This window comes from Meriones unguiculatus, chromosome 2 (genome assembly GCF_030254825.1).
Source record: "Meriones unguiculatus strain TT.TT164.6M chromosome 2, Bangor_MerUng_6.1, whole genome shotgun sequence".
NCBI lineage: Eukaryota > Metazoa > Chordata > Mammalia > Rodentia > Muridae > Meriones > Meriones unguiculatus.
Genome location: NC_083350.1, coordinates 52,580,972 through 52,607,842, shown reverse-complemented (window position 1 = coordinate 52,607,842; position 26,871 = coordinate 52,580,972). Strand labels below are relative to the sequence as shown.

The window sequence follows — 26,871 nt, the reverse complement described above, 5'->3', positions numbered from 1 at the left end:
CTTTGGCTAAGTGTGTGTGTGTGTGTGTGTGTCTGTGTCTTATTCTTTGTAAGTACTGTTCACTAAAACAGTTAATAATGGCTTATATAATAATGTTATTCTGTACAAGACTAGGAAATAATCTGAGGCCTCCCTTTTTTGATGTTTTTTTCCTCAATATTGGTAATGTTTTTTTTATTGATCACCTCATAGTTTTGAGAATTGATTCTGATCATTTACAAGTACTGTCCATTTCAGAGAAAAACAAAGCAGACAAATGGCAAAAGAAATATTGGGGTTTAGAATATGATAAGCAAGTCTGATCACACAAAGATCAGTCTCATGACTGGCTTTTTAACCTAGATGTCTGACCTTGCAGGCAGGGATCCAGCTCCTGTGTTTTCTACCTACACGTGCCTACACACTGTGGGCATGAGGACCTGCAATTAACTATTAGGATCTCTTGAATAGTCGATAAAAGAAAATCCAGTTTTAAACTAAGAAGGCCCCCTCCTCCCATTGCTTCCTGGTGAGTTATTTTGCTTAGGAGAAAGAGGGTTTAGTTCGACCTTAAAGCAGTGGTCTTTAACCTTTTTGAGTCAAATGGTCCTTTCACAGGGGTCACGTAAGACCATCAAAAACACAGATATTTACATTGCCACTCATAATAGCAGCAACATTACAGGTATCAAGTAGTATAGGAAATAATTTTATGGTTGGGGTCACCACAACACGAGGAACTGTATTGAAGGGTTGCAGCATTAGAAAGGTTGAGAACCACGGCCTTAGAGTATCGTATTACCCGTTGTCCCGTTGTCCTAAATTGCTTGCTTGTCATTGCCTGGGGGGGGTATTGGGACCTTCTGGGCTTCAGTGTTTGTAGGGGAGGCAAGTCTTCAGTAATCTGTTGCCGAATGGCAGAGCAGAAAGCATCTTTTACCTAGTTCTGAAAGCTTGGAAAAACAGTAAGAATTGGTTTCTCTTAGGTGTTCTTTATTTGGGTTGGTTAAATTTAAATTAGTAGAATTTTACTGTCTGCTCATCTGATGTTTTTTTTACTTTGCCTAAGTAGAGAAATTAGAGTTTTGAGCTAGTCTTGACTTTAATAAAAATCTGGAAAGAAACTTTTTTATTTGAGTTGTTAAAGAGGCACTACAATTACAGTGAGTTTTGAATATATATTTTGTAATGAACAAGAAACTATTTGATAATGGATATAACTAGAGCCACCAGAGTTAAATTTCAGTAAGAAATAAAGTAATTTTAAATTCTGAAACTAGTGGCAGTTATGAAATGTAGCGTATAAGGTGTAATTTTCCAGTCTCAATTTCTCTTTAGTTGGGAGGTAGATAAAGGCTTGAGGTTTTCATTAAAGTTTATGCTGGCAGCCACAGCACAAACTGTGCATGTTCTGCCTGCACGCATGTCTGCACCGTATGTGCTTACAGAGGACAGGAGAGGACGTTGGACTCCCCTGGAACTGCAGTTACGCATGATTGTGAGCTCTGTGGGTGCTGGGAATTTAACCCCAGTCCTTTGGAAGAGCAGCCAGTGTTTTTAACCACTGCACAATCTCTCCAGCTCCAATAATTGTTGAGAATATCAGTAATTCTGGTGAGTTGGTGAGTTTTATAACAGTGAAGCCATTAATGTCATCTTATATGTTAAAACAATGCCTAAAGCCTTATAAGAACCTTGTAAGAAGTTTCTTTAGTAGCAGTAGGAGGAGCAAAATTAGGTTGTCTTTACACTATGCTGCTGTTCGTATTTAATATTTATATCACACTGGGGAGCCAGAAGGATATTGTTCTAAGAAGTTGAAACTCAGTTTACCCAGTAGGAGGAAAGAGCTGAAACTAGAGCTTTTACTCTGTCCCAGTGCGTATTTTACAAATAGATAATTGTTTTGCTTTTCCATGTGAGGATATGTTTATGAGATATGGAAAAGATCACCAGAATTAGGGAACTATCTTAGAGATTATATGTCTTTTCAGGAAGCAGTTTTAAATTGGAAATGAGTAATCAACATTGAGAGTTAATGTGGGCCTGGTTGTGGTGGCTCACCCCTGTAATCCCAGCATTTAGGAAGTGGAGGTAGAAACAACAGAAATTGAAGACCATTCTAAACTACATGGCAAATTCTCTTAAAAAACTAACAAATAGGGACAGGAAAGATGGCTCGACAGTTACGATCACCAGCTGCTCCCAGTGTTCACATGGTGCTTATAACTGTCTGCGGTGACTAGTTCTAGGAGATTCAGTAGCCTATCGTGGCCTCACTGCGCACTGTATGCATTTGGTACACATACAGAGCCATACATAGAAAATTTAAGAAAAGATTTAATAAATAAAAACGATAGGGGTTGGAGATAAGGCTTTAGGGTTAAGAACATTTGCTGCTCTTGTAGAGGACTTTTTTTTAGTTCTCAGTACGTATGTGGTGGCCCATAGCTACCTGCAACTCCAGTTTCAGGGGAACTGATGCCCTCTGCTGCTCTCCAGGTGTACTAATGAGGTGCTCATGTGTTATACATGCATACATATAGGCGAAACATTCATACATAGAAAATTAGAATGTCATAGGTACATCTGATAAATGAATGATTGCTTATTTTCCCCAGTACCTCAACAGCCTGTTCATTTCTCTTGAGTTAAAACAAAAAAGTTCTTCCTCTATTCCATTATTTATCATATTAGTTTTTCTTTTGTCTTCTCGTAGTGTGTGTTAGCATGGGCTTCCTGTGAGCGCATTTATGTGGAGGACAGAGAGTATTATCTAGCGGCTTTGCTCAGTCGCTCTCCAGATCTAGTTATTTAAGTTTTTTTTTTTTTTTTTAACTTTTACGAGTGTTTACTTACATGTATATGTGTGTACTACATATTTTCTAGTACCTGTGGTGTCAGATCTCTTGGAACTGGAAGAAGACAGTTGGAAAGCTGCCGTGTGGGTACTGAGAACCAAACCTGGGTCTTCTGCAGGAGCACCAGGTGCTCTTCTTAACTGGAGCCATCTCTCCAGCACCATCCAGTTTTATTTTTTGATTACAGTCTTTAGCTTTATCTAAACGTCATCATTTTTGCATGGCTGGCTGGTCAGGGAGATTCAGTGAAGAGGGATCCACCTCCTCTCATTTTTTCTGGTTTATTCTCTTACATTAGTTACCTATAAGTGTTAATAGTTTTATTTTAGATTAGGTATAAATTCCTGAGGGGAGTGACCTAGACCTGTGGGTTTTATATATTAATTGTATAGTAGAAGTAGAAGAGGCACTCATTGAATTAGTTGTAGATATTTGATAGTATCAGCATAAACGTGATAAAGGAACTCGGTCTCCTGTATCTACTATGTGCCGAGAATAAGTAGCTGTATGCAGTCTGATTCAATTTTTAAAGTGTAAACTTGGTACTGTTAAAGCATAATGCTTCAGTGACTAGTAAAAGGTCCCACAGTTAGAAACTGGAAATGCTACATTTTGAACCAGCATGATTCCAGAATTTCTGTCCTTAACCATCATGTAATATTGTATCTTGTTGAGAGAAACTGTGTTGGATTGCTGATATTATAAATTACAGTAATAACATTTTCTGCCATTAATACTTTATTATGAAAACACCCACATATAGAGAGAAGCTGAAAAAAAATATACATTGGACACCCATGTGTATATCTATTTTCTTGATTCTATTAAGTTTTGGTACATTTACTTTATCACATACTTAACTACCCTGATCTACCTTTTGCTGCATTTCAGTCATTTGACAACATATAACTTTATTCTTAATACTGTAGCTTAGATCATTCCTGGAGTTTTGTTTTGGTTTTGGTTTTCTTTTTTTCCGATAAAACTGACTTGGCTCCCACCCAGATGATGTTGCTTTGTAAGGCATTGGACCGTGCATACTGACCCAGTTGATGTAGCCACGACTGGCTAGTGGGAGGGGGTAGACACGAGGAGATGGGCTAGTTGGAGGGAGAGATGACTAGGAGTGCTCTGGCACACTGACTTGCCCTCTCCCCGTGTCTCTTTGTTAACTGGTCACTAGGTTGAACAGCCTTGTCTGCCGCATGCGCTTAGAGCAATGTCGCCAGCTAAGCATGCATGGGTTGAAGTCCTTTAAACCACGAGCCAAAATAAACTGTTTCCTCTCTTGAGTTGTTTTCTTGGCTATTTTAAACCAGCTGTGTACCTCAGTCTCAGGAGGCTTGCCTAGCATGTTGAGGCCTAGGTTTGATTATTAGTACTAACAGGGCTGGAAAGAGTTCTCTTCTACATACAGCAACATAACGAATCTGGGAAGACATAATGGCCTGAGTTAGAAGCTAAAATTTCTGGCTGGTCAATTGGTGATTACTTTCTCATTTTTAAGTTGTTCTTTCCTGGGAAATTCGTTGCCATCGTTGTCAAGGAGAACACGTATGACTGTGGTTGGCACAGCTAGGCATGTTGCACAAACCTAGCTTCTGTTGTTCCCCATTAGAGAAAGTATCTGGGTTTTTGTGAGTACTGGGCTCAGACCCGGAGTCTTTCATTTGCTTGGCAAACTCAACCACATATTCTTAATTTAAAATCATATGGGCTAGCTATGGCAGTACATGCCTGTAGTCTCAGTATGGGAGGCAGAAGCAGGCAGGTGATCTCTGTGAGTTGGAGGACAGCCTGCCCTACATAGTTATATAACATCTAAATAATAAAAACAATAAAATCATACTCCTAGTAGAGAAGTGTACATGTATTTAAATGGTTAGTGGGCATTCTGTATATGTGTGGGGAGCTCGTCATTAGAGATAAAGGCGTACTTACTCATTCTTTAGGCTTTCTGAATTCCAGCCTTGGCTGATCATAAAGTACGTATCATGAACCAGTAGGCTGCTTGTCAAGAACTGACCGGAGGAGCAGGTTTGCTGGTTTTCTAAACCTCCTCGGTGGTGCCATCTGACATTTTCTTAATGTTTCCACGTCAGACTCCACTTTTTCAGACGTTTGCATTTAAGTCCTCTAAACAAACTAGGGCTTCTTTTCTTTTTTGATTTATTGTTCTGAGATAAGATTTTGCTTGTTGCCCAGGCTGGCTTCTAATGTGTAATCCTTTTGCTTCAGTATTCAGAATGCTGCATTTACCTTACACCTGATTAAAAACTGTTTTTTGTTGTTGTTTGTTTGTTTTGTTTTATTTTTTACCAGATGAGAGCTGTTAGTTTTGTTTTTGTTTTTGCCTTAGTCAGGAGGAAGATCAAGGCCAAAAACTATTTTATTGTTCTGTCAGTGTTGCCTAATCTTTAATTACAAATTATTTAAAAGCACTCTAGGATTTGGTTTAATCTTTGTAACCATGCATACATACTATTGTATTAATTTCTCAAGGTTTTTGAAGTCTGTGAAATATATTCTGGTCCTTTGGGGTTAAGAAGCTTTGCTTTAATCATTTTACATCCAATTTAGCTATTTTTCACATAAAAATAGTATTATTCTACATTTTTTGATTCTGTAGAATTAGGTTCTTTGTAAATTATAGCCACATTGTTTTTTAAAGTTCTAGACACCAACCAGTTGGTTTTCATTTATTTGACAGCTAAAACTTTGAGGATGGAGAGGCAGCCTTCACACATGCTAGGCAAATGCTGTATCACTGAGCTGTATCCTGATGGGAAATATCTCGTTTGTTCATTCATTCATGTCTTTTAGACAGAGTTCTCTGTGGAACAGCTTTGGCTATCCTAGAACTCATTACATAGACCAGGCTGGCCTCGTACTACAGGAATCTTGCCTGCCTCTGCCTCCTGAATACTGAGGTAAAAGGCACCACCACCACCCGGCAGTTGTTTGTTTGTTTGTTTGTTTTTCCCACAAGAATTTTTTGGCCCCTAAAATAACAAAACATTAGCTATTGATTCTTACCTGCTCACTTTTTAGAAAAAGCAACTTGGAGCTTTGATAACCCTACTTTAACTAAAAATACCAGTCGAACAATGGAGGTGTGCTTCAAGCACAAGTGTGAGTGGCTGTGCGGTGTAGTTTAACCGCTGCCCTTTCGCATGCCTTCCCTGTGCCTCTAGGCGAAGTCTCTTGACACTTGTAAAAAGGCCCTGAGAATTGTTTCTGGAGCTGCAGTTTTAAAATACGGTTCCCATGAAAGAGAGGAGTCGCTCGCCTTTGCCAGTTAGAATGGGTCGCAGGTGCTCCTTGGTGCTGATCTCCTGCAGATCCTTTGAGGCCTTGGGCTTGGTTGCCAGGGTGGGTTGGGGGCACAGAGAGAAAAGGGAGGGTATAACTTACAGGCTTTGCAGGGTAAGATTCTTCATTACTCTTGCCTTGTTCTTATTCTGTCTGTTTTAGACGGTGGAAGAAAGGTTAAAGATTTGCTTACAAGATTTCTAAACTGCTGGGGAAGAGGAAGGTCAAGCTTGCATGGGGAAACTTTAGAATAGATAGACTTTCCCTTCTTTTCTTCTCTGTAAACATAATTTGTGGTACATTTTGTCTAAGGGGAGACTTAAACCTTGTTGGTCAGACACATTTTTATAAAAGGAATGTGGGAACACTTTAACCTTGATGGAAATATCTTCTTTGTGTTTCGTTGGGAACTTGAAATTCCGTGGTTATCTAGGCAACCTTAGAACAACTGATAGAGAAGTCAGGTGTAACCACATGGGGATTTGAAGATTAAAGTATAAAACAACTGTATTAATAAGCTCTATTTTTAGCTCTATAAAGTATGGGAATTTGCTCCTTTTGTAAAATGTAAAATCACTGTTACCGATGCCGGCTCGTGTCAACACAATTATTCTTGATATAAAAGTGTATGCTGTGCCTGCTTCCTCTCCCCTCAGTAGTTACTGGGTTTCTGCCATGGGAAATGTCCTAGTCTCTGCTGGCGAGAATCACGGAGTATTGGGAAGGAAGGGTTTGCATGTGTGTGTGGAGGGCACACACTCCGTTAGTGTACAAGTTGATGCTGAGGCCTCTCTGCTCAGGTGAGGCCAAGATTCTATTTGTATACTCACAGAGAGGACAGAAGAAGCTGCGGGTTGTCCTTTTCTCTCACTCGCCCTTTGACTTCTTTGAGGCAGGCTTTATTCCTGAACCTATAGCTAGTGGGTTTTGGCCAGTCTGACAGCCAACAAGCCCAGGTGGTCCTATCTCTTCGCATTTCTAGTGCTGGGATTGCAGGTGTAAAAGATGTTTGTAACATGCGTGTAACATGGTTTGTTACATGGGTGCTGGGATCCAAACTCAGGTCCTTGTGGATGCACTAGAAATGCTATCTTTGCCAGCTTTGGGGCTGGATAAGTAGGAGGTTCAAACAAGAACTGTGAATCCGTTCATGGTAGGTGGTATCTAGAAGGCAAGATGGTTTCTGCCCTAACACTGCCTAGGCATAGCATTCTGTCTGAGGGTATTCAGGCCAAGCAACACAGACCAGTAAAACAATCTTTCATTTTCTCATTCACACCTACTGAGCTAGCATCAGAGTAAGTCATAGTAAGTCCTAACATGGTTAGCACCTACGGACTTCAGGAGTGGTATGCGAATGATCCCGGCATTTATCCACTGAAGTAAAGGCTAAGTTTCTGTTTATGAAGCCCAGATACCAGTATGGCTTTTTGAACTGTTTCAGGCTGTGGTAGTCTATGATGCCAGAAGAATTGAGAGGAGCAACCAGCCCCACAGCTTGTGAGCCTTACTTTCTACCTGCTCGTTAAGGCTGTTAGAAGTAGTAATTGTGTGGTGACTACTTAGTGTGGTTTGCTGCAAGTTTTGTGCCCCCCCCCCCCCTTAGCCAAACTTTGCCTGTGTGAATAAAGTCATGATTAACTGCTGTTTTTCAACACACACACATTTGACACTGAAAAGCAGCATGGTACACAACAGCTGTTCATGTAACTTCTGTCAAAATTCTATTCAGGTTTCTCCTGTCAGCAGTTGCAGGTTTCAAGGGAAAATTATAAACAAAGGAGACATTTGTGTTTTCTTTTTTTACAGTATACACAATTTTAATAGCGAAACTTTCCTGTACACTCTATTGTGCTCCCGCTGCCCCAGTTCCTTGTCTAATAGTATTTTCTTCCTGTCCCCCATCAACCCCCCATGGCTCTTAAAGGTAACTGAACAAGTGGATTTGGACTGTATTTTGAGTTTCCAGTCTCAATGTTCATAGGTTCACCAAACATTCCATGTATCATACTGATTTTTAAAACTCAAGGAAAAGATGAGTTGAAGGCGTTGGAGACGCTTCCAAGTGTCTGCAATAGCAGAATGAAAGCTTGAGTGGTCATTTTCTGTTTTGGACTTTATTCAAGCGCTGTGAGTTTGTCCAGGCTAGCTAAAGAAATATGTACTATCTACAGATGACCCATGTTGTCCTTTTGAAAACACCTTTTCTGATTTCAAGCATTTTAACTGAGACAATATGAAAAGTATGTCCCAAACAGACTTGAGATAGTGCTGCCACTGAACTGCTGTATTAGGAAAATTACCATGTAAGTTACCTGTTAAAATACTCCTAAAAATGATCTATCTATCTATTTATCTATATCTATCTAGCTATATATATATATATATATATATATGAGAGAGATTTTTAGCCCCACCCCCTACATAGCTATGTGTGGGAAGTATGACTTAAGAAAATAATAAGACAGTTTGATATTTTAGAATTCAGACTAGAGCTACATAGAGCTTGCTTTTATTGGAAAGATGGAGTCTAGCTTTTGGTAACCAGCATTATCATAAGCAGATGGATTTTAATACTTAGTGGAATTAGGAAGTTGAGTCAATTCCATTCATTGAATTGGTACAGAAATTAATTTAAACTCATTAAGAAATTACATGTGTTAATACAAGTTTTTTCTTTTCTTTTTTTTTTTTTTTTTTTTTGGTTTAAAAATTAGGGTCTGCTTTTTTATGCTGGCACTATGAGTTTTATATGGATTTTCAGATTTACCAGCCTACTCTCTTTTCAGAAAGATAAGCTTGAGATAAGCTTGAATTCCTGTAGGTTTCAGGAAGTAAGTAGCAGTAGTTGCAGATAGTTCTTATTTCCTAGGTAGATACTTCATTTTTCTGAGAGATTACTTGTGATGGTCATTTTTCACTAACCTTTAAAATGGGGGAGAGGGGAAGTTGGGTAGTAATGCTTTAGAGAATAGAACCCCACCTAAAAGTTTTCGCATTTATGACTAGGAACTATGTATGATTTTGGTGTGAGGCAGTTCTCTGGTCAGGTTGTAGCACAGATACTGCAATACAAGTACATATGAACTAAATGGAACCTTGTCTCCTGTAGACAGTTAGAAATGGCAATTTGTGCTTTAACTGAGAAGAAAAATACCTGATTGGCATTACTGACTACTGTTAACCAAAAATGTGGAAGAAAAAACAAGGAGAGAATAAATATGCCCCCTCCCCAGCAGTGTGCCGTTTGCCTCGGTGGCCTTCCAATGCTCTTCCTCAGGGGCTAACCAGCTTGTTCTGCTTCGTAGAGTCCGCTTTACTAACGGTATTCTTTAGGATTAATTGGAGTTCCCAGTTGATATTTCTTACTTTTAACTCACAGTTTGGATTAATTTTGGTTGTGATTTGAATTGATGAGAAACACTCGTTCCTTAGAGCCAGTGGAGTCTTGCGTGCTCAAAGCTGTATTGTGAACAAGCTGTCTGTCACCTGACAAATGGCAGTGGTCACCATGATAAATGAGTTGGTAAATTCTAGCCCATGGAGCTCATTTGTAATCCGGCTTCTGATGCAGCCCCTCCGTGGGGAAGCAGTATGCTGTGCTCTATGCCGGAAAACCAGCATCTGTCTCAGCTCAGACAAACCCAGCGTCTGCCTTCTCAGGAGATAAAATCTCGCCACTCAGAATCAGCCGAATTGAACTGCTCTGAGGCTTTGCCAAACTAATCCACCCACCTTCAGAAATATAAAGAGCATATTTTCACTTAACCTGAATATTGTCTGTTTTTTTCTAAGAGATTTGAAATGTGGGTATCTTTTTTTAGTGCTAAAGGAGAAAAATGATGATTGAATCTAGGTCTACAGCAGTATTTTCAATTCAGTCCTGGGGAGAAAATAAGTGACTTTCTTTAAAGATGAACATAATTTCCACATTAAAAAAAGGTTGGGTTTTTACTTTTTTCTGAAAGCAAAGTAATGATTTAATTTCATTTTCCTCCTTTATGTAGAGCCTCTTTTTTTTGTAGAAAAAATTCTATGTGAATTGATAATTTTGAATGTAAACCCCCAGTATGCCATAAAGAAGTCAGTTTGCCGTAAAGAAGTCAGAACCGAGCACTTGCGGTTCTTTTCTTCATGACAAATGTGGCATCATTGTCATTTGGCACTCTGATTGGAGTGCTCACATTTACACTGAAGAGCCTCCCAAATCATGCCGGCCCCTGAGCTTCGCTTACTCGGTGCAGATTGTACACAGCCAGGTTTGCTGCCTAGTAACTTCCCCTAACCTGAGAGTTCAGGCTTCAGAGTCTTTGCTCTTTACCCCCCCCCTCCCTTTCCTGCTGCCTTCACTCACTGCTGTGTGGCTGCAGGGCCCTAGATGGAGTTCTGCCTTAAGATAGGTTGGTCCTGTCTCAGAAGGAGTTAGTAATATAAATGTGCATCTTTATTAAAGGGCAAGCTTGAACATATTCTGAAAGCAAATTTTTTTTTTGTTTTTTTTTTTTTTTTCTAATACAACAGGGATCAGGGTTAGGCACCTTTAGTAGCCAATTATTTTTAATTCGAGCCTGATGTTTAAAGATCAGAAAAAGCCAGAAGGAAGAGGCTTAAGCAGTTTGTCAAGGCATCTTTAATTATGAGAGGGGGTGTATTTTCAAAGTAGATGAAGTATATCAGGATTGTTAAGTTGATTCAGTTTTTCTCTTTCCCAAATGCAAATTTCACATAAGTATCGGATTTAGTAAGTTAATTAGTAAAATGTTAATTTAGTACTAGTTTAAAATAATAGTCTTAGTGCCACAAAAATCAGCATGTCCATTAGAAGTTGTATAAGAAGTCAGTGTAGTTATTTAGTATTGATTTATTATAATGAGACCTTTAATAATTGCTTGGATTTATTGTTGAAATACATTAAAGAGTCACCCGGTTTTATTAGAGTTATATAAAAGGTGCTGGTTTCATGATGTAACTTAGATAATATTTATTAAACCAGGCCACACTCTGAAAGAATAGCGTTTAATATGTACCAGTCTTCAGCACACATGTGAGTCTACTTCTCACACTGGCAGGAAATTATAGTCTGAGTAAATACCACATTATCTTACAAGAGAACTGTGCTGTCTCCTTTCAAGCAGGGAGCCAGTTGTGGTCCATGGGATGGAGAATAATAATCAAACAGGTTTTCATCCCTACCTATATTTGTTTAGTAGCTTCTTTTGGAACTGTTTTCAGTAGAAAAAAATAACATATGGAGACCTTGATGTAAATGTTTACATACAATTGTATATAATTACATACATGAAATGTTTTATATTGAAGTAAGCATTTAGACTTTCCAACAAGAGTGCAAATTAATATGAGCATTGCTTCATTTAACACTTAAAATATGTTTTCATTAAAAAATTAAAAATACTTTAACACTTCAAAAACTCAAGTCTCCACTTGGTTTGGAAAATTAGGCTTAATGTCACCATTGGTAAAAATTAGATATGTATTTAGCCCCTACTATGTAAAATAGGTTACTTATCTGATGAGACTTTTGATGGTGAGTAGATATTATACTTCACATTCTTTGTATGGCAGCTGCTGACACTTGCACTGTCCATAACCATTAATGATGATGAAAGGTCCTTCATGGGTGGCTTCATACTCATTATATGGTCCTTGGTCTGACATGTTTGACATATGGAGTCGTGTTTGGGATCGGAGCTGCCTGTGGTTCTGAATCATTGAGCACTGCCTAATTCTTCGTAAAGTGGGAGGGCAGCACTTTCTGGAGATGAACACTATAAAAATAATAAAAAAGAAAGAAAACAATAAAGCCATTGTCCCTGTAATTACTCGCTGAGTAAAGATGGCATTGTCTGGTTCAGGAAAGTGTTCTTCTGTAGTAACTGTTATGCCTGCAGTAGTTGGGATTTCTTTGTCTCCTACATGGTAACTTGATGAGCTTATTCTTTTTGTATATTCAGTGGTTGGATCTCTGTAAGTTGTAGCCACGGCAGTAACAGTGGTTGATAAATTCCAGCAGAGCTGAAACCCATGGACTGCATCTAGAATATCCTCTCCTTGGGTGTGGTCAGGGCTGTGGCATAGGATGGAATGCTCCCACCGACCTTGGAAACTGCCCAGCCAGGAGGCAAGAGCACATACTCGGGGGCTGCATTCCCACAGATTGCCAGAGAGGCCGACGGTTGTGAGGGATCTCAGGGAGTTTAAGATTTTTGAATCAAGACTGTTTAACTTGTTGTTATCCATTAGGAGTATTTTAAGATTAGGCATGGTTTCGAACACTGTCAAGTCGATGGCTTTGATTTCATTTCCAGTTAGGTCTAGCTTTTCTAAAGTGCTCCAGGTCCACTCCATCCCACACGTCAAGTTGCTAATTTTGTTCCATTGTAAGAAGAGTGTGTGCAGACTGCTTAGCCGGAGGAAATGAGCAAAATTAATCTTTGTCAGCTGGTTGTGCTCTAGATGAAGCTCTCTCAGTTTGATTAATCCTGCAAATCCATTTCGAGCCAAACTTCGCAAACGGTTTGTGCTCAAATCCAGAAACTCTAGACTACGGCAGTCCCAGAACAGGCGTACTGGGATAGTCCGCAGGGAGTTGGAGCGCAAATGCAGGGTCTGCAGCTTCCGAAGGCCATAGAAAAGCTCGGGGTGCAGAGACGACAGCTGATTAAAAGACAGGTCCAAATTCTGCAGGTTAATCAGTTGGGTAAAAGTTGTGTTTGGCAAGTAAAATATTTTGTTGGAACTTAAGATTAACTCCTTAAGTTTATATAGTCCTTGGAAAGCGTCTTCTTTTACTGTTGAGATTTGATTGTGATCTAAGTGGAGCCAGGTGAGTTGACTGAAGCTGGCAAATTGATCTCTCTCAAGCGCTGTGATCTGATTGTGCCTCAGGGACAGGCCCAGAGAACCCTTGTCTGTGGCGTTTGGCACTGAGTGGAAGCCCTGAGAGTCGCAGTAGAATAGCAGCTTCTCACAGCGGCATTTAGGTGGACACGCCATGCCCAGGGCAGGCAGCATTTTTAAAACCACACTCATTGCATAGATTGCTGCCAGCATGGGGGCCCCTAATGGCCACTTGAAATGTAAGCCTGCAGAATACAATTTAAGGAAAACAAGAAGATAGGAGACGTTTCAGCAGAATACAGGGGGCTAATAAAAACAACAGAATGTCACATCATACTGAAAGATTGCACTGCATAGAACATTTTTCATTTACTGCAGAAAATTAACCTTGTTTATAGTCTGGAACACAACTTAAAGCATGTAAAGGAGAGATTACAGTGTGTCCCTTTCCTTAGTGTTATATGCCTTTACATATTATCTTAAAATCCAAAACCAAGTGATTTGCATCATAAAATGGGAATTCACTGGCTTATTTTATAAAAGCGTGATTCCTCTTTGATTGTACAAGCCATAAAAATGCATGGACTTACCCATTCTTCTGAGCACATTGGAGGCTGCATTCAGTCGAGGTTGTCAGACTCCACGCAGTGAGTCTGTAAAAGGCTCTAACATGCAGGAGCCTTTGACCAGTTTCCTGTTTTCTGTGTCCCAGGCTTTCCAAGTAAAATTCAAATTTGTCAGGGTGAATTGGTTTCTCCTTAGGATATTCCTCTGGATAGCATTGGTTTCATTTTCTATGGTGCTCTGATCCCCTAAATCAGCTGTGATTATAAGTTAATAATTTCCTCCTCCTCTGATTACCGCTGATCATCGGAGCGTCAGGCTTTCCTTTCCGCAGCTGTTAGTTCTCTCGGTCTTAACTTGTTGATGGCAGATGGGCGGCTTGTTGCAGAGAAGAGCTTCTGGAGCGGCATGAGTGCATTTACTGAAAAGCTTTTCCGAGAAACGGCACAAGAATGGATTTGCTTATGTGCTGCGACCACACAGAACTGTATATAGGCTGACGTCACCGGGTGACGTGTCTTTTGTTTGGGTTTTCCAGAAGCTTTACTGTTAAAAAGCACTGTGCTTTGTAACAGTGTCAGGGTCGTTTACAAGACCCCCTGTTTACACTAAATTGAGAAAGAAGAAGTCCCGATCTGAGAATTTGGTATTCCTTCAGTGTAGGAAGCAACAATGAGGTTGTAATAAACGCTGCATTCAAGAAGACCCGTCTGCGCAGTGAGTTGGACTAGCAGAGTGATGATTTTTAGTGTGTGTGAGAGCTAGTGTTAGACTGCCGATCCTGCATAGAGATCATCTAAATGGGCACGATTGATTTATGGAGTCTGATTTAATGCCAGCCTATGCAAGGTACGCCTCTGCTCTGGTAGTCTGGAAAGCTACTCAATTGCCTTGTTGTCATGCTTGGTAAAAAGCAGAGTATGCCTGGCGGTGTGGGTAAACTAGCGGCTTAGTTTCTTTCTCCTGAAGGACTTGACATTATAAAGCAGAACAAGGGGGTAGCGTCCAAAAGAAACCGTTTTGGCCTTTTCCCCCTTCCATTGAGAATTTCAAGGGAACTCTAATCTCTTTCTGCTGATTATATAACAATGTTTTATTACCACACTGATTGGAAAACAGCACTGAGTTGATCTTTGAATGTCCTACCAGAGAGGAGCAGACTGACACCAGTGAGCCAGATGTTAACAGTGGAACAGGCGGTTTTGCACAAGCATTGTAGTGTGTGTGCCTGGATTCTGACATAGTCTTCAGGATTTCTACTTTTAGCACCTCACCTATTCCTTAACTAAAAGCCACTGCTGCTGCTGAGATTGGATGTGTAACCCCCAAATAATAGAGCCTTTTCACACCACCTCTTACTGGCACACTTATGAACTGACTTGGAATCTCATACCAGCTTTTGTTGAATTTCTCTCATGAATATGAAAGTGCATTTGTATTGGAGTAGGATTTTTGTTTTGGTTGTTCCTGCTCGACAACTCTAGCTTCTCCCTGTTAGATAACTTTTCAGATAGGAATGTTTATGGCTAGTGTTACATAAATGCAGAAGATGTGTCTAGCATGAATCAGGGATATGTTTTCAGGCCAGACTAAGGAACTGCCCTTTACACTTCTTTGTCTTGTGATCTGGCTGCATGAACTTATTTTCCCCATAACATAACCACTTACCCTTAATGAGTTGTCTCACACCTGAGAGCAGAAACCTCAAAGCTTTCTCAAGCTGTTTATGATGTCCATGGAGCAAGCACTTCACTGGCATGTGGTCTTCTGAGGACTTCATTCCACTGGTGGATTCTGAAAAGTCATTATCTAGAGAGAGAGATACAGTTTCTGTATTGGAATAGGAATATGGCTACCCTGGTAATGACTAGAAGACTCTAAGGTCGCTTACTTAGAGTCATGTGTAAAGGTTTTCTGGAAACTCTAGTAAGGCAAGGATGCCTTTTTTTTAGTTCTTCTAAAGTGACCCCAAGATGGGTTTCGAAGTGTGGAAGGCAGTGAATGCCTAGACAGGATGAGTGAGAAGGCTGCAGCAATGCCCTGAGGGGCAGTGAAGTCTTCAGACCACATTGCACACCTGATACCTGTGGAGGGAGAAGGAAGGGAAGGAAGGCTGTACAGACACGGCCAGACTGGGGTGCACTACAGTTCCACTGCCAAGCAGAAGTTACCCACAGCCTCAGGAGTGAGGTTCCGCTTTTCCACTGACCTTGATCCTTCCTGTAATACCTTTCTGTGCTCTGTTGCTTCTTAATTTAGGTCTTTGTTTAGATGGGATTGTGAAATGTTGCTTGTTGATTTTCCTGCGGATAAATTTTAATCAGATCCTACTGGGTCTGTGAGCCTCGGTTTCATAGACAGGTTCACTGTGAGCGCTGTGGCCCTAAAAGATAGAAGGTAGAGAGATTCATTCATAGTCTTGTCACCATCAGTCATCAGCATCATAGTTATCACTATATTGTTAAGTGAAAGGAAGCCCATAGGATGAGGATGTTGTCAGTGTTTTAGTGAACCACATTCTGATGAAAATAACCTTTCTAATGCAGAAACTGTGTTATTCACACAAGTAACTGCCTTAGTTGTTTAGATAGAAAAAACACGTGAGCCAGTTGGATTGGACCAGCGATGGTTAGGAATGGGTTGTATGTAAAAACCGAGATGGAAAGTATTTCCTCACTTTTAAACTCTTAGGATTCTTAAGTTCCTTTCTGATTTCTAGTCTGCTTGATCTCCCGTTATATACGAGTGAATTGAACCTATTCAAATTATATTACTACCTATTGATGTAACTGTTGAACTGAAACTATTCAAATTATATTATCTCTGCTGTTACAGTAGCTTTTGTTGTAGAGAAATTGTTCAGGTGTGCCATAGAAAGTCATGTTCTTTTTGTTTGTTTGTTTTGTTTTTTAAAATAAGAGAAAGCTCCTCTTGCCTCAGCCTCCAAAGTAGCTGGTATTACAGGAGCCACCGCTGCACTCTAAAGGAGGGTGCCTCACCAGAGTGCCTGAGGAAACAGCCTTTATTACAAGTTATTCAATTTGTATCCCAGCTGTGGCCCCTTCCCTCATCTCCTCCCAACCCCACCCGCCTTCCCTCTTCTTTTCCCATGCCCCTCCCCTAGTCCACTGTTGGGGGATGACCTCCTCCCCTTCCATCTGACCCTAGCCTATCAGGTTTCATCAGGACTGGCCGCATTGTCTTCCTCTGTGGCCTGGCAAGGCTGCCCCCACCCCTTCAGGGGGAGGTGATTAAAGAGCCAGCCACTGAGTTCATGCGGGAGACAGTCCCTGCTCCCTTACTAGGGAACCCACCTGGAGACTGAATCTATTGGCTACGTCTGTGCAGGGGTTTTAGGTCCTCTCCATGCATGGTCCTTGGTTGAGGTATCAGTCTCTGCAGAGCCCCTAGGGGCCCAGGTTTGTGTGTGTGTGTGTGTTGTTGTTGTTTTGTTTTTTGTTTGTTTTGTTTTGGCTCTGTTGGTCTCCTTTTGTAGCTCCTGACCCTCCAGGTCTTTCTGTCGCCCCCTTGTTTCCTAAAATTTCATGCATTCTGCCCAAATTATGGCTATGAGTCTTAGTCTCTGCTTTGATACCTCGATCAGTAGAGTTTTTCAGAGGTTGTCTATGGTAGGCTCCTGTCCAGTTTATATGTGTGTTCTTCCTACATGTATATATGTGAAACACAAGCATGTTTGGTTCCTGAAAAGGTCAAAAGAGGGTGTCCGATCCCCAGAACCTGGAGTTGCAAGTGGTTATCCATTACCCTTTGGGTGCTTGGAACCAAATTGGGTCCTCTGCAAAGAGCAGCAAATGAACTACTGAGCCATCTCTCCAGTTCCACCTTGTTCTTTCTGAAGTAGACTTTTCCTTGACATTTTAGAGTGCCTTTATTCTCCATATAGATGCTATTGACTTAAACGGTCTTTATTGTACATACCACTTCTGACTTCTTTAGGTGTTAGCATCGGGGCACAGGAGGCAGAAAGTAACCCAACACTTTCCTATAAAATAGTTTTAAGGAAATTAACTGAGCAGTGTGGTAGTTATATACATTCTTCCGTATGAGAGTTTGTTTTTAACAGATGTATAGATGATTAGAGTTACTTGATAGTGACATACAGATATGTAAATGAAACTTTCAATTCTTTTAAGGTAGACAATGAGCTTTATATTTTATGTAAAAAAAAAAAATCTTGGGGCTGGAGAGATGGCTCAGAGGTTAAGAGCATGACCTGCTCTTCCAAAGGTCTGGAGTTCAATTCCCAGCAACCACATGGTGGCTCACAACCATCTATAATGAGATCTGGTGCCCTCTTCTGGCAGGTATGCATGTAGGCAGAACATTGTATACATAATAAATAAATCTTAAAAAAAAAAAAAAGACTAAAAAAAAAAAATCTTAATTGTGCCCAAGTCTAAAAAAAATAAAGTACCAGCACCAGAGGCTGTATCGTGTTGAGATAAACTATGCTGGCAGTCTTGGTCACTGCTTGGAAAATCTCTTCTTGTAAAGATGCTGAATTGCCCGGGTGTCAGTGTTTCTCCTGGTTTGATCTTTTAATGCTTAGGTAGCAACTTCAAACTATATTGTATGAGGTAAAAGGAGTAGGATTTGGGTTTTTGTTTGTGCTTTGAAGGAAGTAAGATTCTTTCTTTTCTAAAACAACCATGTGCATCACATAACCTGGTTTACACCACACAACCTAGTTATTTCTCTGGTGTGGGGGGTGGTTGGGCTCTCCTTTCAGATCCATGACCCTTTTCCTGATCTTGAGTTTTAGAAAAATCTTTTTGTATTTCATTGGTAAACATGATTTATAAAACAGAAAGACTTATTGGTTATTCTGAATAGTAGTATATTCTACTGTCTTAAAACTTCTAGTTTGGGGACATGCAGACTTTCGAATTTTTTCTTGGGTAAGTGTCAGGATCATGTAACACCCTACTTTTTTTATGCTTGAGTTACTTTGTGCCAAGAGCCACCAGCTTAGCAATAAATCTTGGCTTGATACACCTGAAGTTAGGTGAGGGATTATAGACATTTAGACAGATGGATCCTTGAACTTAGCACGAGGGTCTTTTGTTGTTGTACTTTAAAAATAAACACCAAAATAAAAGTAGTACAAACTGTCTTTAAGTCCCATTGACACACGGATTAAAATGTATATGGCCTACATTTAATTTTTTTTTTTTCTCCTGCCGGTTGCTGTTTCTCCCCTGCCCCTTCTTTGTTATTAGCAGGCTTTTGTTTCTCTTGAAAAACAGCCAACTTTGGGGTTGACCTTCCTGGCTTCTTTCTGTCTATATTTCTGAATAACTTTTGAATTAGACACACTTTCTCCTATGTGGATTATGCAGAACCATTTACACAGACTAGAATGAAGGGGTGAGATACTGGTTCATGCTCGCTGATCTTGTAGTTAGAATCCCTGGGTTTTAGTGGGGTCTGACCCAGTTGGCTAAATTTAAAGGGCATGTATATTGGTTGCAGAAGCTTAGAAACAGCATTCTCGGAGAACTTTTTTAAATTTAAGTAAATAATTATGCCAGGCAGTGGTGGCTCATGCTGTTAGTCCTAGCACTTGGAAGGACAGTTAAGGACAGCCAGGATTTTGTCTCAAGAAAACCCCAATTAATTAATTAAATTATTTTGTTTATGTTTTAGTAGAACCAAGGATCAAACCAGAGCAAGTACTATATCATTGAGTTCCAGTCACATTCGTGACAACTTTAATAGAGTTTGGTGTTGGAAGAGCAGCAGCATATGCCAAAGCAATGCATGCATGCGTGCATATATACATTTGTGACGTATTACTACAAAGAAAGCCGGCAACACAAATTTGGCTCAAAGAGTGAAAGATTGTTTATGATAGATAGAATTCCTAATCTCTAGTGAGAATTGTGCTGCTGAGGGCTGGCCTTGCTAGTAACCTTCGCCTCTCTGCGCTCAGCTGGTGTTTACTTGCTGAAGGGAGGCTTTATCCTGAAGCATGGACCATGCTTTACTGTTGCTTCGGCAGCTCTCTGCCGCTGCTAACCGGAGCCCCACGTGAAGCACCCCCAGGGGTCTCTACTCCATGCAGCAGTTCCCAGTCTGGTGAGAGCTCGGGGTCACTTACTCTGGTTTCTTTGTCCTGACAATAGGTCACTGGTTCAACATTCTTAATCTGAAAACTTAGATTCTCCAAAAATATGTGTGTGGGTTTTTTGTGTGTGTGTGTTTATTTTTTGTTTTGTTGGTCAAACGTCTATACAACATTCCAAAAATAGTTCTGAAATACTTCTTGGGTTTGCCATTTTGAATAGTCATGTGTTGCTTTTGTTCATATTGAGTTACTTTATTTTATAAAGAGCAGTTCACAGCAACTTTAATTTTAAAAGAACACATTCAATTTTATAAAGCAGTAAACAAGTTATTTTTTGTTTTAGTTTTATGTGTATGAGTGTTTTTCCTGCCTGTGTTTCTGTACCCAGTGCCCACTGAGGTTAAAAGCGGTGTCTGAGCCTCTGAAACTGCACAGGTGGTTATGATCCACTGTGTGCTGGGAACTTAACCTGGGTGCTCTCCACGAGCAGCAGGTGCTCTTAACTCTTTAGTCGCTTGAACTTTTTGTCAAGCTTAGTGTTTGGAGTGTTAGGTGGTGGAGGCATGTGTGTATTATATCCCCCATTACATTTTAGATGATGAGTGCTACCCTGAACTTGATTTTTGTACCGAAAATGAACAACAAAGAAGAACAAATGAACACTGACTCACAACATTATAGAAGGGTCAGGGCTGCTTCTGACCCTTCCCCTCCCTCCCTTCATCCCTCCCTGTTTCGTTTTTTAAGCTAGTCCCCCTCCCTCCCCCCCAGCTGTCCTGCAGTTTTGCTTTGTCGACCAGGCTGGCCTAGATCTTACAGAGATCCGCCTGCCTCCTGAGTGCTAGGATTAAAGGTGTGTACCACCCTCCCAGCCTGACCAGCCTCCTTTTTTGAGACATAAACTTTTGTTCCTATTGTCCCAAGAAGACAAATAGATTTTTTTTTTAAAGAGTAGTTCAGCAAAGGGAGAATTAGCATGTGGTGCTATTGTATCTTAAATGGACATTTCTGTGTCACTAATTTATTTCATCAAGAGTCAGTTCATGGCTGTGATTTTTTTTTTTTTTTTTTTAAATAATGCCTGTGGTAAACCTTTCCTCAAATTGAGGAAATTCTTGGGCACTAAGGTTTGATTTAGCTATTACCAGGTCAGTGATTCTGACCTTTGGGTTTCAGCTTAAGAAAATTTCTTGAAGAAATTAATACAAATGCCCCCCCAGATTTAGCTAGAAACAATGACAGATTTTTATGTCATTTACTTTAGAAAAGCCCTCTTTTAAAGTAGGACTTGAGTATTGGAGAAATATTCTGAGACTCAATAATTAGATCAGCTTTATTTAGATATAATTTTTGGATACCTGTCTTAATTACTGTTTCTCATGCTACAATGAAACACCATGACCAAAGAGCATTTTGAGGAGGAAAGGCTTAAACTTTTATATCACTGTTCATCACTGAAGGAAGTCAAGGCAGAAACTCTAACAGGGAGGGAACATGGAGGCAGGAGCTGATGCAGAGGCTGTAGAGGGGTGCTGCTTACTGGCTGGTTCCTCATGGCTTCCTCAGCCTGCTTTCTTAGAGAACCCAGGATCACCATTGCAGGGATGGCTCCACCTACAATAAGCGGGGTCCCAGCAATCACTAATTAAGAAAATGCCTGAATGCCTGCCTGATCTTAAGGAGGCATTTTTAAAAATTGAGGTTCCCTTTTTTCAGATGACTTTAGCTTGTGTCAATTCAAGATAAAACTGTCCAGCACACCACCTTTGTCTTAGATACTGGTGTTTTTATCTTAAGGTTATCAGTGAGTAATTAGGCTCTAGCTGAGGTCTTTTTCTGACTGATAGCTCTGAGCAAACCTTACATAGTAATTCTCATATCTGGACCTGTTTTTGTTAATGGCTCACCCTCTCTGGCATTAGTGTTAGTAGGCTGCTTAATTTTATTGGCAGTACAGGAGGACTTGGGGAATGGGTAAGAATGGGACCTGGAACCAGAAGGATGGTTTGTCTGGTAACAAGCCCTTGCTGTGTATAATAAGCCCAGCAACCCAAGATGAATCTCTGGATCCCAAGGTGAAAGGAGAGAACCAATTTGCAAAACACAAAACCTTCAGCACATTTGTTCTCTGCCCTTCACATATGGTATGGCTCATGTGTGCTTACATTCATAAGTAATACACATAATAAATAATAAGAAACATGATTCTTGACTAGATTTGATACCATAACATTGTATCATTCAACTCTTCTGGATTTCTCCTACTTCCTTTCTGTTAAATTACCACCTGTATTAATATTCTTTTTAAAAACTCTAACAAGCCATAGAAATAAGATGGAGGAATACAGAAAGGTGACAGTGTTCTTGTTTGACAGGAGATAAGAGCAGAGTGTGAAATTACATCAATGGTTTATAGTGTATGCACAGCCAAGTATCAGCCTCAGTTGTCCATCTGCTTTTGGCTTGTGTGCTGGCATCACATCACACCTAAATGTTTCAAGAGTGCCCAGAGGCGTAATGTTGGACTAAATTCCTTTGTTCCTTTGTTTCTCTCCAGTGAGTACTAGCATGTTATAGAAAGTATGAAAACAGACTTTTAATATAATTTCCTATTAATAGTTTAATATACATATGTCTACTCGTATTTCCAGTGATACAGCTGGCTATGCCTGGGACTTTAATTCCTTTTATTTCAGCTTCTCGCTTTGTTTTTGCTTAGTTTTTATTACTTAGACAAATCTCAACCCCTGACCTTTGAAGAGATGCTGATTTAGTACATTTCTAAGTGCCAAATGTGTTTTTTTTTCCTGTTCAATACAATTACATTAAGCTTAGCATAGGAGTTCTAAAAATATTTTACAAACCGTTTTCATTTGAACTGTATAATACATTATTAACATAATATATCCTACTTTAAACTTTTTAAATTATTATTTTATGTGGTTGGGTGTTTTGCCTACATATATATCTGTATATGCCTTTGGAGACCAGAAGGTAGTGTGGACCTGGAATTACAGACAGTTGTAAGCCACTGAGGAGGTGCTGGGAAGTGAACCTGAGTCCTCTGGAGGAGCAGCCAGTGCTCTTAATGGTTGAACCATCTGTCCAAACCCACATCTTACTTTTAAAATGTGTTGTTTTGGAGCTTGGGAAATGGCTCAAGTAAATTGCTTGCTATGCAAGCACAAAGACCTGGACCTCAGTTTGATTCCCAGAATTCATTTAAAAAAAAAAAAAAAAAAGGCTAGATATGGTGGCAGAAGAAATGGAGACAGGAGAGTCCCTGAGGCTTTCTTAGCTAAATCTAGCCAGTCTAGCTAAATCAGTGATGAGTTCCAGGTTCATTCAGAGGCCCTGTCTCAGAACCCATAGTGGTCTGCGTGGGGTGAGGAAGCGGCTTAGTGGTTCAGAGCACTTGCTTCCCTTGCAGAGGACCCAGGTTGGTTTCCAGTTCCTACATGGCAATTGACAACTGTAACTGCAGTTCTAGGTGATCTGACGTCCTGTTCTGACCTCTGTGGGCGATAGACACACATGTTGCACACAACATGCATTCAGACAAAACACTTATACACATGAAATAAAAATAAACAAAATCTTAAAAACAAACAGACCACAGTGGCTGACTCTTGAAGAATGACATCCAAGATTGACCCCTAGCCCCCGTGTCCATGTACCTGCCAACTTTGCCTCTCCAATTTTTTTTTTTTTTTTTTTAACTTTTGAGAAGGTTTCACTGATAGTTCTGGGTGGCCCAGCTCGTAGAGTTCTGTCTTGAAATTAAAGGCATATGCTACCATAACCTGTTTGAAAAATTTTTTTTTAATTCAAGAAATAAAACTTGTTGACATTTTTTTAATATCAAGAACCATCTTTTACTTGCTTACATTTTATTTTTTATGTAAAGTTTGAATGTATAGCAGGTACATGTCTTTTTGTATATAGGGTGGAAACCAGAGGTCAGCCTCAGGTATTCCTCAGGAGTCACCCACTGTGCGCTTTTGGAACAGTTTCTCATGGAGAAACTGTTAGCAGTTAGACGTGGCTGGGTGGTCAGTAAGACCCAAAGATCTATCAATCGGTACCTCTTCAGTTCTGGAATTACAGAGGTGCCTCTGCTATGCTAGATAATTTGTTTCTGAGGACTGTGTGGCAAGCACTCTACCTGCTTAGCTGTTTCTCGACAGCTTTGCCATTAACTCTTGTGGCTTATCCACATCAGATGTGACTTAATCTTGTTTGTAGCACAGGAAGAAGGGTCCTGGCACGGCCTTGTTGTGTGCTGAACTTTGGAGTCAAGGATAGTGTTTAATGGAGACAGGGTCTCATTATGTACCCCAGGCTCATTAAACCTTTCCTTGCTCCCCAAGTGTCTTTTGTTTCTCTTGGAAAAAAAACAAAAACAAAAAACAACTCTTTGTTTTAATGATCAGCTAAAATGATGAGCCTAAGAGGTACAAGATTGTGTTTTTTAGATGAAGTCATATATGAACACTCCCATTGCATCTTTTCCATCTTTGGGCTAAAAACTGTTTTGTCTGTATGTGTGTTGGTGGGGAGGGGGTGCTGGAGAGATGGCTCAGTGGTGAAGGGTACTGGCTGAAGACCCAGCTCCCTCTTCTGGCCTCCGTGGGCAGCAGCAACACTTGCAGGTGCACAGACATGTCTTCAGACAAACACTCTGCACATGGAAATAAAATAATTAACGCGGGTGCCCATTTTACTGTCTGTTTTTTCAGCGCTACTCTAACACTATTTACAGACGTCATTAAGGTTCTTGTACTCACATGAGCGTCTCTTTATTCAGGCTGGACGCAAAGAAAGAAGTGATGCTCTCAACTCTGCCATAGACAAAATGACCAAGAAGACCAGGGACCTGCGTAGACAGGTAAGCTTTAAAAAGTGTTAATTGTATGTTTTCCGCTTTAGCTTTGATTAACATTCTAATAAGTATAGGCTTATATTTTTAATTAAGGGAAAGGGTAAATCTTCACGGAAAAGTGACTCTTTCTCTTCTGTTGCGAATAAGCTTATTAATGTCTAAAAAAATCTCAGAGGGTCATGTAGACTATTATGCTCCCTCGGGGGTAGACTGGATAAATTAGCTCCGGTGCGAAAAAGATGTATAGGCAGGAAAGCCAATTTAACAGGACTTGGGGATCTGTGAAGTAACCTCAAAGGCTTCCCTGTCCTCGATTACAGCTCCTCATGTCTGCCCATTCTGCTTACATGTTGTCAGTTTGTTTGCAGTGGTAGAAGTGTCTTTATCTCCGGTTCAGTGATATTGGAGATACTGAATTTTCCATGTTAGTAAATTTAAAACTCTGTTCCTTTAATGATATAACCTCATTAACATTTTCAAATTAAATTATGTGTTAAAAGTTTTAAAAAGAGGTTAGAGTTGACTATAAATATGTAGTGTAATACATACGGTATTAAGACTTAAGTTATGGTGAAAATTCAGCATTCAAGAGCTAGTAAAGATATTTATTGCTCATAGTGATCTAAAATAAAACTAAAAATTATATACCTTTGAATCAAGTCAACAGTCATTAGATAACATTTAAAGTTTATAGTGTGCTAACTCTTGTAGATGTAGCAGAGACTGTTCCCTTTTCATTTCATTCTAACTAATTAGGTAATTATATATATTTCAAAGCTGTGTGCCAGTTCAGTGAGCAGTATTGTCCTGTTTTGTTTTGTAAGTTTCAAAGAAAAGGGAATGCCTCAGAACTGAAGTTCTGCGTAGTGTAAAGCATGGTCTCTGCAGTCGTGGGCTGGAGCTTGCTTCACTGTGGTCTTATATGGGGACTTGTATGAGTTCTGCCTGTCTTTCACAGGCTTCCAGCAGATGTTACGTCATACTTTAACTTCTTAGAAATAAAATCATATGTATACGATTTTATTATTAGCTTCGCAAAGCTGTCATGGACCATGTATCAGATTCTTTCCTGGAGACCAACGTCCCTCTTTTAGTGCTGATTGAAGCCGCCAAGAATGGAAATGAGAAGGAAGTTAAGGAGTATGCCCAAGTCTTCCGTGAGCATGCCAATAAACTGATTGAGGTAGGTGCATTAGTCGCCTGATGAACGCAAGTAACTTGGTAGGTCGTCCGTTTTAGTCACATGATTGAATTAGCTGTAAGCTTTCAAGGACTCACAAACACACGCATTTATAAACAGTCTTTCATTATCCCTGGGTCTCCATCAGAACTACTCTTTTCACAGTTCACATTGACCACGTGGATAGCTTTTGTCCTGGAAACGTAACACACTGCTTACTGGTAGTGAGGCTAAAGCTAGACCCTGATAGTAAGGCTTACACAGCATAGACAGTGGCAGCAGCTGGGAACTGGTGTTTCCTGAGGAGCACCGCCCGGGCTTACACCCCAGCAGGTTACCTGCTTCTTCTTAGCTCCCATTTCCTGCTTTTAAGCTGAGGTGATGCCCACATTTTGAGGACCAAAATAATGATCAATATGCCAGGTGTTTTGTCTTCTGCTTTAGGCAGACTCGGCCCAGTCCTTTTTTAACAGTAAACCAGCCCAACACCGACTAAATTAGACTTGCTTTTGTCTAAAATTGTGAGTAGAAATGGTTGTATTATAAAATAAGGGGAGTTGCTGCATAATTTCCAGATAGTTAGGTTTCTTCATTTGTTAAAGTAATTTTTATTGTTTAATTATTAGTGTGTTTTAGAAATGAGACACGAAACATAACCTTAGTACAGAAACCCAATAATTAATAAATATTGTATAGATAGACCAATATTTTTTAGTTAAGGGGTCATTATGTAAAAGTAGAAACTGGCCCTGAATGTAACAGTATACAGCCCAAGTTAACAGTATAAAACTATTTCAAGGTAAATAGCAGTATCACATTAAACCATCTTACTAGTTTTATACCTCATTTTGATTGAGTATTGATTGAAGTGTTTTTCTGACTAGAATTATGTACAGAATAGCAGGTCAGCCTGCTATTCAAGTTATCGTTGTGACATTTGGAACTAAAATTGGAGAGTTTCATTTGTATCTTCATTAAGCATAATCTGGTTCATAACAGTCACGTGATAATATGAGCCATAAGTGGACAGAAATTGTGTTCAGGAAAACAGTCTCTTATAAGTATCCTACTTAATAAAAAGCTCCTTTGAGAGATAGTCATCAAGGCCTGAACTATCAGCAGCTGAAGAGAGGGCAGTTTTTGTCTG

General features: G+C 39.9%; 2 protein-coding genes across 4 annotated transcripts in view; one reads left to right on the top strand and one right to left on the bottom strand.

Moving 5' to 3' along the window:
• Ctnna1 (catenin alpha 1) overlaps positions 1 to 26,871 on the top strand; it is a 125,304-nt gene that overhangs the window by 69,742 nt on the left and 28,691 nt on the right. For 2 of the 3 annotated variants that reach the window (XM_021646475.2, XM_060377454.1), the window contains 2 exons: positions 24,470 to 24,550; positions 25,575 to 25,727. In XM_021646475.2, the coding sequence (XP_021502150.1) occupies positions 24,470 to 24,550; positions 25,575 to 25,727 (234 nt within the window). Of the gene's footprint in view, positions 1 to 14,283; positions 14,424 to 24,469; positions 24,551 to 25,574; positions 25,728 to 26,871 lie in introns of those variants that run through there. The other variant, XM_060377455.1, reaches the window with a different exon arrangement.
• Lrrtm2 (leucine rich repeat transmembrane neuronal 2) lies at positions 10,552 to 14,043 on the bottom strand. Its single transcript, XM_021646477.2, has 2 exons — positions 13,601 to 14,043; positions 10,552 to 13,255 (listed from the first exon to the last, which is right to left on the bottom strand). The coding sequence occupies exons 1-2, from the start codon at positions 13,602 to 13,604 to the stop codon at positions 11,709 to 11,711; spliced, it is 1,551 nt and encodes a 516-aa protein (XP_021502152.1). The 5' UTR covers positions 13,605 to 14,043; the 3' UTR covers positions 10,552 to 11,708.